General features: G+C 35.9%; 1 protein-coding gene and 1 pseudogene across 1 annotated transcript; both read right to left on the minus strand.

Annotated features, from left to right (window-relative positions):
• Nucleotides 1-2,095: 2,095 nt before the first annotated feature.
• LOC138338051 (secreted RxLR effector protein 161-like) lies at nt 2,096-2,845 on the minus strand (annotated as a pseudogene).
• Nucleotides 2,846-6,551: 3,706 nt separating this feature from the next.
• LOC112942065 (uncharacterized) lies at nt 6,552-7,073 on the minus strand. Its single transcript, XM_026032627.1, has 2 exons — nt 7,046-7,073; nt 6,552-6,898 (listed from the first exon to the last, which is right to left on the minus strand). Exons 1-2 carry the CDS (start codon nt 7,071-7,073, stop codon nt 6,552-6,554), a joined length of 375 nt encoding a protein of 124 aa, XP_025888412.1.
• Nucleotides 7,074-15,493: the final 8,420 nt, after the last annotated feature.

Consider the following 15,493-nt stretch of genomic DNA (forward strand, 5'->3'; position numbering starts at 1 on the left):
CCAAAAATAGAAAACCAAAGTACATATGCATACTAAAATAGAGCATCAGACAAAGTCATTAGTGACATCAAGAGTTAGACATTAAACCAAAATACATACAAAAATAGTAATGTCTACTTCAGTCTTTAACTAGTCAAGAACAAAAAATTATAAGACAATGCATATATGAGGATTGATTAAACAGAGGGTGCCATAGAGGTGGAAGAGTTTGAGGATCCCTTGGTTAGGAACCCCATGATACTTTGTAGATGCCCAGAATTCACTTCTCTTTCTTGATGTAACGCAGCCTGAGTTTGAGTGAGTTCTTCCTTAATTCTGCAGTTCTCAACAATCAATTCCTCACGTTCCAATTTATGAGCAATCTGAATCTGTTCCATTTCTACTGAGTGAGCCTTTTTTAATGCTTCCATCTCCTTTTCTACAGCACTGAGAGAGGCCCTTAACCGTTGAGTTTTCACATCAACCCTTTTAGGCGTACCAGGCATGTTCATGTAATCCACCTCCCCCATAACATCAGAAATGGTTTGAATCTGCCACTTCTTTACAGGCACACAAAAATGTTCAAATACTTGTCCCAACCAGAATCCATAAGCCAAACCCCTTTTCTTTTTATCAAGCTTGGACAAACTATGTATGTGACTCATTATTAAGATAGGCAAGTTTATTTGAGTCCTAGACAATAGTAATTCCATAAGAGTAAGATCCAAGTAACATGCTTCAGTCCTTTTTTGCTTTCTTGGCAGAATAATTTTATGAACTACGTTAAACAACAACTGATGTAAAGGTAACATACATCCCTTGTCAACACTAGAATATTCAGATACAGTAGGATCATTTGAGAATCGCCTACATATGTCAAGTTGAGAGGTGTTACCCTCTAAAGGAGGCCAATCCTTCTTGACATAGTGACCCCATCCCCTGTTAGATATCCTAAGTATTGAAGACAGAGTCTCAGCAGTGAGTGTAAAAGAGACACCACAAACTGTACTTGTAATTAACGACGCAGTTCCTGTTGCATTAACATAAAATTCCCTAGTTTCTACTCTACCCATTTTACGCCTAAAGGATCCCTGAAACATCAGTTCTGTCCACCCTTGATCTTGTAAAATAGTCACCAACTCATCCATCTCACCACCCCCAAAACCAGAAATTAAAATCCCCCTAATCACACTCCTCTTCTTAAAGGCTAATACTCTCACAGAGTAATCACTATCATCTGAATCCTGAGATTTTGATTTGGATGAAATTTTTTTTTTCTGACTATTCACTGTATCTGCTACAAAAGTTAAAGATGATGGAGACTTACGCTTTCTTGTGCGATTTTTCTTGGTCGACTGAGCCAAAATCTCTGCATCTCGAGTACGTTGTACAGATCTAGTTACTCGCATTGGAACCTTTGCTGGTAGAAAAGAGTGAGATTCTTCTTGAGTTTCAGGAAGAATCGCAGCAAGAGGATTGCAAGAAGAACTTTGTTTGGAACAAGTTCGGATTTGGGAAAGCATTTCAAGCAAAGTGATATTTTCATCATCGGAATATTTACCCGGTCCTGTGATGAAAACAAATGTTCCCCCTCACTTCGTGTACTCATGTTCCCTTTCTCCAACCCTTGACTTCTCTCTTCCCCCTGAACTGGTGCATCTTCCATAAGAGAACATCGAGTTACGCCGGTCAAATCTATGTAAAGAACAGCAGGTAAGGCGTGTAAGCATTCTTGATTATCAAAGGGGATTATGGCTAGTGAGAGATTTGAAGACATGGCCCTTTTTCTCAACAAACACAGTGTGGATTTTGGGATTTCAAAGGTTTGAGAGAGAATGAGAGCAATCGGGAAAGAAGGAGAGAAGGAACTGAGTTTTAAGAAGAATTATAGGGAAGTGTAAAGGGTTTTTTCTGAGAATAGGAACAGGTATGATTTGAATGATTTTTGCAGGTTTTGATTTGGCGGTTGTAATTTGTAATGATTTTTTTTAATTAAAGGAACGGAACCCAATGCATTGGTCTTATAATTTTAGTCTATCTTAGTCAAGGAGAGTAAACATACCTTTAAGCATGAAAAGATGATTTTGAGAGTCCAATTCCTTCAGCTTCTAATTTCTTAGTTTATCTTCATCATTCCTAGATCCATCCTGTTCCTTTCAAAGCGTTCCCTTGCTAGTGCCTTTGTAAAGATGTCCGCGATTTGTTCTTCCATAGTACAAAAGTTCATAGAGATTAAACCTTTCTCCACATTGTCTCAAAGAAAGTGATGACGAATGTCAATGTGTTTAGTTCTCTTATGTTGTACCGGATTTTTTGCAATGTTGATTGCACTAGTATTATCGCAGAAAATTGGAACTTGTTCAATTTTGAGTCTGAAATCACTAAGTTGTTGCTTAATCCATAGAAGTTAAGCGCAACATGACGCAACTGCTACGTACTCAGCCTCAGCAATGGATAGTGCAACTGAGTTTTGTTTCTTTGATCCCCATGAGATGAGACACGATCCTAGAAAGTGAGCCATTCCTGTAGTGCTTTTTCTATCACCCAAGTATCCAGCATAATCAGCATCCGCATACCCAACTAAGTCAAAGTTGCTTCCTTTTGGGTACCAAAGTCCTAAATCAGAGGTTCCTTTTAGATATCTGAGAATTCTCTTGACTGCCTGAATATGTGATTCTTTAGGATTAGTTTGAAAGCGAGCACATAATCCTACACTAAACACAATATCAGGTCGACTAGCAGTAAGATACAAAAGTGAACCAATCATGCTTCTATACAGTTTTTGTTCAACAGTAGAACCTGTTCCTTCAAGGTCTAACTTAGTGGCAGGAGCTATTGGAGTATCAATTGGTTTAGCATCGTCCATTTTAAACCTTTTAAGCAATTCTTTGACATATTTTTGTTGATGAATCCATGTACCTCCAGGTGTTTGTTTTACTTGAAGCCCAAGGAAGTAGTTTAATTAACCCATCATACTCATTTCAAACTCATTGCTCATAAGATTTGCAAATTCTTTTGTGAGACTCTTATTTGTTGCTCCAAATATGATATCGTCAACATAGATTTGCACGATCAGGAAACCTTTTTCTTTATTCTTGAAGAAGAGTGTATTGTCAATTTTACCTCTTGAATATCCATGACTTAAAAAGAAATTTTGACAATCTGTCATACCATGCCCTTGGAGCTTGTTTTAACCCGTAGAGAGCTTTGTCAAGCTTATATACATGATCAGGGAAGTCACTATTCTCGAAGCCAGTGGGTTGTTTAACAAAAACCTCTTCCTGTAATAGCCCATTCAAAAAAGCACTTTTGACATCCATCTGATACAATGTGAACTCCATGTGAGATGCGAAAGCTATAAGCAATCTGATTGCTTCTATTCTTGCCATGGGGGAAAAAGTTTCATCATAATCTATCCCCTCTTCTTGATTATATCCTTGAACAACCAACCTAGCTTTGTTCCTGATTATGGTACCATGTTCATCTAACTTGTTCCTAAACACCCATTTAGTTCCAATTATAGTTCTGTTTGAGGTCTTAGGTACTAGATGCCATACTTTACTCCTTTCAAATTGATGTAATTCTTCTTCCATGGCTATAATCCAATCTGCATCTTGAAGTGCTTCACTTATTTTCTTTGGTTCTACCATGGATAGGAATGCACTATGCGCGTAGTGATTCTTTATTCCTGATCGGGTGGTAATTCCTGAAGAAAGATCAGTGAGCAGGTTTTCCAATGGGTGTGATCCTTGGTATTTGTACTCTTTTAGGATAGGAGTTGGTCTTTCCCTCTCTTGCTCTTCATTAGTATCTGGTTGGTTTTCATCAGTATCAAATCCCTCATCAGAATTCACTTGAGTTTCAGTATCTTCTCTGTTTGTTGTGTCAGAGGAACAGGTTTCTTGGACCTGCTCCTGGTCAAAGACAGTATGTTCTTCAGCTGATGTTTTACTGACCAGCATATCTTCATTAGATATACTGTTGCTTTCATCGAAAATAACATGGACACTCTCTTCTACACACATGGTTCTTTTGTTAAGTACCCTATAAGCTTTACTATGTGTAGAATATCCAAGAAAGATTCCGTTGTCACTCCTAGCATCGAATTTTCCAAGCAGATTTTTTCCATTGTTATGAATAAAACACTTGCATCCAAATACTCTAAGATGAGAGATGTTGGGCTTTCTGCCTTTTAATAATTCATATGGAGTTTTTTCTAACAAGGGTCTGGTCATGCAACGATTTATGGTGTAGCAAGTAGTGTTTATTGCTTCTGCCCAGAATTGATTTGTGATTTTACTTGCGATCATCATAGTTCTAGCCATTTCTTGAAGAGTTCTGTTCTTTCTCCCTACCACACCGTTTTGCTGAGGGGTTCTGGGGGCAGAGAAGTTATGATCAACCCCATGATAATCACAATATTGGGCAAATTTTGAGTTTTCAAATTCAGTTCCATGATCTGATCTGATTGCCTTTAATTGTTTCCCATATTTTCTGTGAATTTTTCTCATCAGTGAACAGAAAGCCTCAAAGGCATCATCTTTTGCTGCAAGAAATAGTGTCCAGGTGTACCTAGTGTAATCATCCACTAAGACAAACACATATCTTTTCCCCCCTCTACTTTGAACCCTCATTGGTCCACATAAATCCATGTGAATTAGTTCTAAGGAACAAGTTGAGCTTACCATCTGTTTGGACTTAAATGATGATTTTATCTGTTTCCCTAGAGTACATGCTTCACATACCTTATCCTCCTTGAATTTATTTTTAGGCAGTCCTATAATTAAATCCTTGGTGATAAGTTTGTTTAATTGAACTTGGCTAGCATGACCCAACCGTTTATGCCATATCAAGGGATCTTTTTCCAACACACTTAAACACACTAAATTTTTGTCAGAGATAGTTGAGGTATCTACAGTGTAGACATGTTTATCTCTTTTTCCAGTTAACACTAATTTTTGTGTGTTTAGATTGATTACTTCAACACTAGTGGATCGAAAGATTACCTTGTTTCCTTTGTCACACAATTGAGATATGCTGAGTAAATTGTGTCTAAGTCCTTCCACATAGTATACTTTATCAATTGAATGTTCATCAAATCTTCCAATCTTTCCACAGCCTTTGATTTGACCCTTTTTTCCACCACCAAAAGCAACCATACCTCCTTTTCCTTCTTCTAGTGAGAGAAACAATGTCTTATTCCCTGTCATGTGTCTTGAGCAAGCACTGTCCATGTACCACTGATGCTTGCTTTCTCTCACTTCTTCGTGAAGAATTAGAGGTTAGATTTAGGAACCCAGATTAGCTTGGGTTCTTTGTTTTGATCAAAAGGGTGAATAAGATTTCTACGAGCCCATTTGGGCAGACTATTTTTTCTAGGAATGTACCTGTTCCTCTGAACAGCTTTTAGGTTCTTTTTGAATTATTTTCCTTAGTGGCAATTTTGTATTTAGGAAAATATTGTTTAGAATGACCAGAGTTACCACAAAAAATACAAAACGTAGGATTTCCATTTATGGGCTGTTCATATCCTATTCCGGTTTTGATGTTCCTATTGTTGTTTCCTAGATGAGTTACTATCATGGAGGATCTTGTCCATTTATTTGCTCTTTCCAGATCACTTCTTACTCTAGTCAATTCAAGATTCATTCTCTTACAGTTTTCTTTTCTAGCCTTAAAGTTTTTTTGAGTTTGTCAACCTCAAGCTTTTGGTCAGGCAGTTCACCCTCTTTTTCTTTGCCAAGAACTTTTAATTTTGAATTCTTAGTTCTTAGTTCCAGATTTTGGGTTTCAAGTTGCTTGATTTTTTCTTGAAGGTCGAGTTTGTTTTTATTGAGATCAATATGCTCAAACTTTAAGCTAGATAGGGAAGCAAGTAGTTGGATTTTCGTGTTAACAAGTTCTTGAATTGTGTCTATGGATGCAAGCAATAGAAGTGAGAGCTTTTTCTTGGAGAACTTTACTAGCTTATCTTTTAGGTTAAGAAGGTTTACCTCAGCTTCTTCAGAGTCTGATTCAGGTTCAGCGTCTGATTCTTCTATCGCCATCAAGGCAAGGTCTTCAACATCTTCATCCATGTCCGAAGAACCTGTTCCCCAGGCTGCATACATTGCTTGTTCTTTTTCTTTGTTCTTTTTTTTGTTTAGGAGTTCCTTCCTTTCTTTTTTAGCTTTTTCTTTTTTCCATTCTAATTCCCACATTGGGCAGTCCTTTATCTGATGATCTGTCTTACCACACTTAAAACAACCTCCATTTTGTGATCGTTCAGGATTTTTTTCTTTCAAGGGTGGTGATTTCTTGGTAGAGTTTAATCCCCTTTTAAAGAGTTTCTTGAAGTTCCTACATATCAGAGCCAGATCATCGTCATCTATGTCAGATTCATCACTTTCAGTTGCTTTAAGACCAAGAACTTTTTCTTTATTTCCTTCACCTCTTTTGTCAACATGCATCTCATAAGTCTTGAGATTCCCAACTAATTCATCTAAAGACATGTTAGTTAGGTCCTTGGCTTCTCTAATGGCAATGACTTTTATTTCCCAAGACCTAGGCAAAATCCTAAGTACTTTGTCAACCTATTCCTCAGTGGTATATACTTTACCCAATGAGATTAGTTCGTTTACCACAGTGGTGAATCTGGTGATCATATCTTGAAGAGATTCTCTGGATTTCATCTTAAAGGCTTCATATTCTGAACACAAACTAGCAATCCTGAATTTTCGGACTTGAGTTGTACCTTCATGAGCGTTTTGTAGGGTATCCCATATTTGTTTAGCAGAGGTACAACTTGAGATACGGTTAAATTCATCAGGTCCTAGTCCACATACAAGAATACACTTAGCTTTTGCATTCTTTCCTAGCATTTTGTAATCTGCTTCATTATATGTATCTGCGGGTTTAGGTACTTTATTTCCTTCACTATCTGTAATAGTAGGAATTAGTGGTCACTTAGTAATTCTCACCCATAATTCGTAGTCTTCAGCTTGAATGAAGTCTTCCATCCTTGCCTTCCACCACGATTAGTATTGTCCATTAAATAATGGAGGTCTGTTGATGTGTTGCCCCTTACCGTGTCCGAGTGGAGGTGCAGAACTCATGTTGATCTTATCTTGAGTTGTTAGACTCTCTAAAGATAACCTTGCTCTGATACCACTTGTTGGAATTCTACCCTCCTGAACTCTTCAAAGGAACACGTACTAACAACTAGTTTGTGTTTGCTTGAAAAACTTTAACAGTAATTAATTTGAACAACACTTTGTATTATTTGTAAATTTCAAGTAATACAAAGATTACAACGCTTTAGCTCTCAAGGAATTATAAACTCTAATTCCTTCTACTCAAGACAAAAAACTACTCCCTAGTTTTCTATCTTCTCAATGCTTTTCAAGTACTATAACTTGTCAAGCAACTCTACTACCTAGATTGTAAACAAGACTCTTGAATACAATCTTTACAACTTTATCACTCAACTCGCAGCACTCAAAAGAATTTAACAAAACTCTCTCAACCCTCTTGATCGTGTTTTGAAGTTCTCTCTTTGTAAGTGCGCAAGTTTTTCTGATCCAAATAGCTCTCTATTTATAAATCAGAAATTCAACCAATCCTTGTATAAATCAACTTGTATTTGTCTTCTACAAATCCTTGTTGACTTCTACTTGCTCTTTTACTCAAAACCTTATTGTACTCAAATTTGTTTTCAATAGTTTTCCTTAACCACGTAAACTACTATAAACAAAAACGTACATATAAGTTTCCATATATAACTAAGCACTCCACGTACGCTGCCACTTGCATACCCGCTGCATTATTTCACTGGAACATGTTGCATTACCTGTTCAATACAATTTTTCCATATTCAAAATCTCAAGATCAACAGAAACTTTCCTTTTTATGGCAGGCATATGGTGTAGAAAATGGAGTTTTCGGCGGAGTTTTTGATGGACATGGAGAGAATGGACAATAGTCAGCAACTTTGCTGCTGAAACTTTACATTTTCTCTGCCAAAGATCTTTTCTGTGAATCAAAATGTGATGAGAAGGAATTTTAACAAGTGGCAAAAGGCTTGTTGGAGTTCCTTTATGGTGATCGATAGAGATATTAAAAGTCTTGAGAATTTGGACTGTTCTTTCAGTGGAACAACTGCTGTCGTTGCTATAAGACAGGTAACGAGAAAAATCTTTCGTTTGACCTCATTATCGTGAATATTGCTAAAAGTTTTGGAGAATCTAATATAGAAATGTTATAGGATGATGATCTAGTTATCGCCAACCTTGGAGATTCTCGAGCTGTACTAGGAAGAAAGACAGAGGAGGGAGTAATTGAGGCTGTTCAGTTAACTACGAATTTGAAGCCTAGTCTGACTTATAAGACTCTTCTTTTCAGAATATTGACATGATACACTGGGCATAATTCAATTTCAAATTGTTCTTAGTAATGGTCTATCGGAAACAGTTTGTGAGGTAGAGATAAGGTCTGCGTACATTAGACTCCACTACGTGGAACTACACGGGATATGCTGTTGTTGTTTATTAGAGACTAAATGATCATAAACTGTTTGATGCATACAGCTGAAGTAGAAAGAATAAGGAGGTATGGTGGCAGAGTTTTTGCGCGGAAAGAAGAGCCACATATCCAGAGAGTGTATTTACCCAATTAAGATGTTCCTGGTTTGGCCATGACAAGATCATTTGGGGATTTCATGCTAAAATATTTTGGCATAATCTCCGAGCCTGATGTCTCTTATCACCACATTACTCCGAATGACCAGTTTGTTGTTCTAGCAACTGATGGGGTAAGCCTATTTTAACTATGTTGTAGTATATTTTGTTCTGTTTCTACAAGACTTGACATGTTTATTTTCATTGTAAAATAGGTGTGGAATGTGTTGAGCAACAATCAAGTCGTCTCCATAGTGCGTGCAACAAATAATGCAGCAGCAGCGACAGAGACAGTAGTACAAGTTTCGTTAGATGCATGGAAACAGAGGTTTCCTAACAGCAAGAGAGATGACAGCACTGTCATTTGCCTCTACTTGCAACAAGGTGCATCTCTGAAGAATGGTACTTGAAATGTTACTATTTGTATTAGTATATGGATATTCACATTTTGTTAGATTATTGAGTTCTGTGTAGAATTTTTGGAGAAAAATGTATGAAGGCTACAAACTCTGGAGATGAAATCTAAGTGTTTTTTTCTATATAAATAAAACAAACTACTACACAAACATCTTGTGTAAATATAATGCATTTTGTACACTCATTTGTTCACCATATCATTATATAGGTCAAAATTTGATTTAATGAATATATATTGAAGTGTTAGACACCTCTAGAATCTAGATACAAGTTAGTTGAAGGTATAGTTGAATTTATATGTGAGCTTTTTAAGCAAAGTGGATTGAATTGTTGCCAATCTGATAATTGATCAAGACGGAAAAAAAAACATAAATAATAAATGAGATAAAATAAATTGACTATATTAAGTAATAGGCCTAATCCATCGGTGGCCCCCTAAAATTGGCGCTAACTTTCACTTAGACACTCTAACTAGACTTTGTTCATTTTAGACACCTTAGGTAGGTTCTCGCTATACTATTTTAACACTTTTTGCTCACTTGGCATAGTGAGTGTTATACACACAATTACGACTCGTGAAAGCCTTATCTCACAATTTTTTAAAAAAAATTTTGTTCTTCTTCTCCATTTTCTAGCTATCATGTCTGAAACATAAACAAAAATCTATGGTAAATAGATTTAGTAATGCCACAAATAAAAAAAGTAAATTTCAGCCCATAAGATTTCTCAAAAGTTTAACTTTTAACATTATGAAATAAAAATCTATTTCTTTTTTTACGTATTTGAATCAAAAGATTTGAAAAAAAATCTTCTATTGTTAATTAATAACTTAGAAGTAAAAAGAAAACATCATACTTTTGTAAGATAATTTTTTCAAACTAATTAAGTTCTTTTAAAGTATCTCTTGAAAATTTAATGTGGTTGGAAAAGGGGTTGAAGTTGGAGTGGGTGCGGGCGGAGAGGACAGTCTGGTGGCTGGTGGGGTGGAGGAATCGTTGCGGTTGGGGTGGAGAGGAAGATCTAGTGGGTGGTAAGGTGGAGGAGTTGTAGGGGTTGGGGTGGGTGAGGGTGGAGAGGGAAACTTGGTTGGGTGGGGTGAAGAAGACAACGGGGTTGGGTTGGGGAAATTATTGTTTGAATTTAAATGACACATGTCATCAAATTTGTGGCCTTTTTTCTACTCAAAAGTCATTATTTGATTATTATTTTTATATATATACTACCTGTTCTCATTTGATTCGTCACTTCGACACATCACAAGCAAGTCAAAATGATACAATAAAACCTTACATAAAATGTTTAAAATGAACAAAGTCTAGTTAAAATGTCTAAGTGAAAGTTAGTGTCAAATTTAGGGGGCCATCTATGGGTTAGGCCTAAATAATATTAAGGAAATGTAGCATGTGTTGGCTTGAATCCAAAGATATATTTCTTCAGAAAAGCTTGAAGATTGCTCAAAGCTAATAAACAAGTAACAAAATTGTTAGAGAGAAATTGAAGTATTCTGTAAAAGAATCCGATGATTTACAAGGTAGTGATTCTATTGCTTTTATAGGGGTGACTACTCAGGAGCTAATTTCAAAGAAGTAAACCCTTTTAACTCATGATAATTGACATTTTAGGATGGGAAGAGTAACATTTTCATTATCCCTAGTGTTGGTCACTGGCTTTTCCTCCTTCATGATTGGTTCTTTGTGAGGCGATTACACATCCTGGATTGCCTCACAATGAACCAATTATGTGTACAATGTATAACACATTACATATACATAAAAAAAAAAGTTGATCTTGTTAGATCGATTTTTTTTTTGATAATTGACAAATAGAGGAACATATGAAAGGAATAGGTTGAGACGACATGCTCCTTTCAGATCGAATTTGACTGTGATAAGGAGAATGTCAAACACACGAATTAGAAATTATAAAGCAATGGAAGGGTTGCTTTTTTGACAAGAAACTATTGCAAAAAGGTTTCCTTTCATAAAGAAATCCTAGCGAAGTAGGAAGCGTAATGAAGTAGGAAGGATAAGCAGAGTAGGAAGTATAACAACGCAAATAACTTTCAAATTCGGAACGGAGTAGGAAGCATAATCAGATATGCAAATCGAGTTCAAGTTGAAAAAGGTTTTGAAGAGTTCAAAATCTATCAATAGGGCAATATTTTCTTTGGAGAAAATTGCGCACTTAAACAGAGAATTACAAGTAAAATACAATCAACTAGAGAGAGTTCATATTTGAGTGATTTCCGATTAGAAGTGCAACCAACCAGGGATGGCTCGACAGTGTTAAAAAAAGGACATACACCTTAGGCCCCCAAATTTAAGGGGCCTTAGTTTTAATAATAATAGATTATAAGTTATTATTTTTTTAACAAATATTGAATTCTTATTTGTAGAAAAAATTAACTTTTCATGAAAAATGAAGGAAATATTAGAAGAAATTTGACATATTTGAAGTAATATATCTCATGAAAAATAATTTAAAATAAAAATGGTTATATTATTAATTGAAAATTAGAAGAAATCAATAACATAAAAGTTATCAACAATACAAGTTTGAGGCTCCGTTTGATTTTCGCTTTAGGTCACGAATATGCTTGAGCCGCACCTGCAACCAACACATGGCATCAAGAAACAAGAACTGAAGAACTCATTCATTGTCTTATGTTTTATAGTTCTTAAGTCAAGTTTGTTGAAGAACTCATTCATAGTCTTATGTTTTATAGTTCGTAAGTCAAGCTTGCTTGTATTGAGTTTTTATCGAGTTGTATCTTTACTTATCTTCCATTAGAACATCTGGCGTTAGGACATCACTCAGTAGCTTAGTCGTATTAGGATAAGTAGTTTAATCGTACTAGGATTGCAGTACTAATTCAACAATTATTTAGATTACTTTAGTTCAGTTCGTTTAGGAGTCTTATTGGTTTCCCTATAACTCTATTTAATACCTTGTTGTCTTTAATAATAAATACCTTTTTAGCACATATTCAGTCTTTCTATGGTATCAATACACTGTACATCTGGTTACATCTTATTTTTTGGTCACAATCTGATTAGCTGGTCCTCAAATAAGTAAAATACTGTCTCACGCTCCTCCACTGAGTCTGAATACATGGCTATAGCTAATGCACTTTCTGAAACCTTATGGGTCACCAATCTCCTAAATGAACTGTACTTTCCAGTACATCAGCTACCCATAATTCATTGTGACAATCTTGGAGCCATTCTTGAGCAAGGATCACGTTCCTCATAACTGTGTGAAGCACGTCGTCATGGACTTTCACTTTGTTCGCCACTATGTTGACATCAAAAAAGGTTCGTGTTGTTCATGTCCATGGTGTTGATCAAATTGCTGGCACTCTCATCAAGGCACTTCCTAAATCTACTTTTGAGTCTAATTTGTTCAAGTTAGGCTTGGTGACTTGTTGACATCAAATTTCGGTCTAATAGTTTTTAAATTAATACATTTTTGAATATTTTATTTTAAATAGTTTAAAATATATGTTTTTGTCATTTTAATAAAGTTTGTTGATAATCATCCTCTTTTTCAAAGTATTAGGATTTTTATTGATTGTTATTTTCAAATTATTTTATCATAGTTAGACGTTCAAATATTTGTTCATTATTTATAAAATTATTATTTCTGTTAAGCTACATTTCTTACATGTAATTGATTACGTTTATTACGTTTCTTCATATTCATTTTTTTTCTCTATTACATTGTTAGTATTCATTTTTATATATCCTATGCAGTCTAAAAATTTATTCGAATACGAATACAATTTGAACACACATATATTTTGTCAATACGATTTTTGAGGCCATAATCTCAAGCTCATAATTTAGATCCATTTTTTTTTATAATTCCCTATATAAAGAACATTTAGCTAATTAGGTTGTGGGGTGGATAAACTTAAGGGGTAAAAATTTTCAGATTTTTCAAGTCTTCAAATATTCTTTAGTGCTCATATTTTTCCGGCCACCACCCTCGCCGGAGCATTTCCCGGCGAAGCCAAAGCTCCCATTATTTTTCTTTTCATTTTTGCAGCAAACAATAGTCGACAATACTCCTCTCTTCCGGCCAGCACCTCACCGGAAACAACCCACCACCACGATCTTCAAGCTCCGTCAAACCCGACACGAAAATGATCCTCCATTTTTCTCTTCTCAAACTGAAACTCCAAGCTCTACAACCAGCTCTGACGAACAGAGAAGGAGTCAACAGTTCAAAAACTCCGAGTTCCGCCGAGCAACCATCTGAAGTCGGTATCACAAATCTTTCTTCCGTTTGTTTCTATTTTAGTCATTTGCTATTTTTATTGCGTTTTGCCTACAGTTTTAGGCCTTTTTCCATAAATATATTTGTTTTCTTATCACAGTGGTCATTAGTAGTAATTTTTTTTAAATATCATTATTTCATTACTTTTAGGGCTCGTTTGGCCATAAATTTTTCAAATAATATTTGGGAAAAATTTGGTAAATAATGTTTGTCCATACAATTTGCCATTATTTGGTAAATATTTTTGGCAAATATTCCAAATTTCCAAATACTAGTTTTTTCTAGTATTTGGGCCAAATCTCATTATTTGGGATATTTTAAAAAAATTAAAATTTTACCCAAATCTTTTATCTTTTACAAAAACATCCTCTCTAGTTGTTGCTTGCGTTGTATTACATCATTTTTTACGTGAACACCAAAATAGTGATAAAATATTTAGTGAATATTAAAAAATGATATGATTGTTGATGAAAATTATTAAAAATTGGCTTTAGGTAACAAAGTCGTGTACTTTGTCTACTTCACAATGTATGGAATAATTCTTGTTGCACTCACTCCAAATTACCACATTGCTTTAGTGTCATGGACATTATTTGTTATTGTTGTAACGAACATTCAATTGACTTGTAATACAAACTTTTAGTTAGTTTTGATAGTTTTTAAAACTTGTGCGTATAAATCATATTTTTCTAAAAAGGTGAAATATATTTCCCAAATTTTATGGCCAAACACATGGTGAAATTTCACCCAAATTTTCACTCAAATAATATTTGCCAAGAATATTTGGAAATCTATGGCCAAACGCTAGCTTATAGTTGTGAAATGTTTACTCTAGTTTTAGTTCTATTGTTGTTTAAAATTACTTTCTGATTTATTATCTTGTCATGTTACCTTTTTACCTCATCTTAGTGTAATATATCACTTTTAGCTTTCTTTTATTATTTTTATTATTATACATGAAGGAATATTGATTGTATTGAAGTGTTGAACTAATAAGTGAATACATGGGAGATATATATAGGAGATATAGGAAGGAGTACTAATCCTAATAGGACTAGGATTAAGGAGTACTAATCCTAATAGGACTAGGATTAAGGAGTACTAATCCTAATAGGACTAGGATTAGTACACAGTAAATCCTAATATTATTTAATACTATTTATTTAATACTATCTGTTATTATCCCCCCTCAAGCTGAGCTGAGCGGAAGCGAACGGAAGCTTGGAACTGAGGTAATCGTGCTGTCGGCTCGGGAGAGGCTTGGTGAGAATATCAGTCGGTTGTTCTTCAGTGGGTACATACTACACAGTCATGGTGTCGGCCTGAACTTCATCGCGAACAAAGAGACAATCGGTTTCAACATGCTTCATTCTGGTGTGTAGGACGAAATTCTTGGCCACACAGATGGTTGATTTGTTGTCACAATAGAGAGCAGGAACAGCGTGAGTGGCGGGAGTTCGCGAAGAATATATGTGACCCACATGGTCTCAGCAGCAAGAAGAGCAAGGGCGCGGTATTCAGCTTCAGTCGAGGACCGAGAGACCTTGGGTTGTTTTTTTGTACACCAGGAGATCAGGTTCGGCCCCAAAAAAATGAGAAACCCCGATGTAGATTTTTTGTCATTTTTATCATTCGCCCAATCTGAATCTGAGAAACCCCGAAGCTCCAAGTCCCCGGGTCGAATGAGTAAACCACGACCAAGAGTGCCAAAAATGTACCTGAGAATGCGTTTTAGACAATGGTAATCATGTTCACTTGGTTGATGCATGCGCTGAGCAACTCGATTGACAGCAAACTGGATGTCAGGACGGGTAATGGCCAGATACTGTAGAGCCCCAATGAGGCTGCGGAAGTGGGTGATATCGACAAAGGGGGTGTCGGCTCCATTCGTAGACGAAGAGACTGCCATCGGTGTTGGTTGACTGGTGCATTTTTTCAGTCCAGCTTTCTGCAACAGATCTCGAGCATATTTTGACTGATGAAGAAACAAGCCGCTGCCTGTCCGAGAAACCTCCATTCCCAGAAAATAATGTAACGGGCCAAGGTCCTTTATTTTGAAGGTAGTATGCATAGCTCGAGTGACATCCTGAATGAGAGCTGCAGTAGAGCCTGTAATAATGATATCATCTACATAGACAAGAAGAATGACTGCACCATGTGTTGAA

This window comes from Solanum lycopersicum, chromosome 8 (assembly GCF_036512215.1).
Source record: "Solanum lycopersicum chromosome 8, SLM_r2.1".
NCBI lineage: Eukaryota > Viridiplantae > Streptophyta > Magnoliopsida > Solanales > Solanaceae > Solanum > Solanum lycopersicum.

Bases quoted from the DNA above. Each gene is read 5' to 3' on its own strand.
- LOC112942065 (XM_026032627.1), bottom strand. From the start codon at position 7,073: ATGAGTTCTGCACCTCCACTCGGACACG. The intron at 6,899-7,045 runs GTAAGGGGCAAC...CTACTATTACAG, and splicing joins TGCACCTCCACTCGGACACG to ATAGTGAAGGAAATAAAGTA.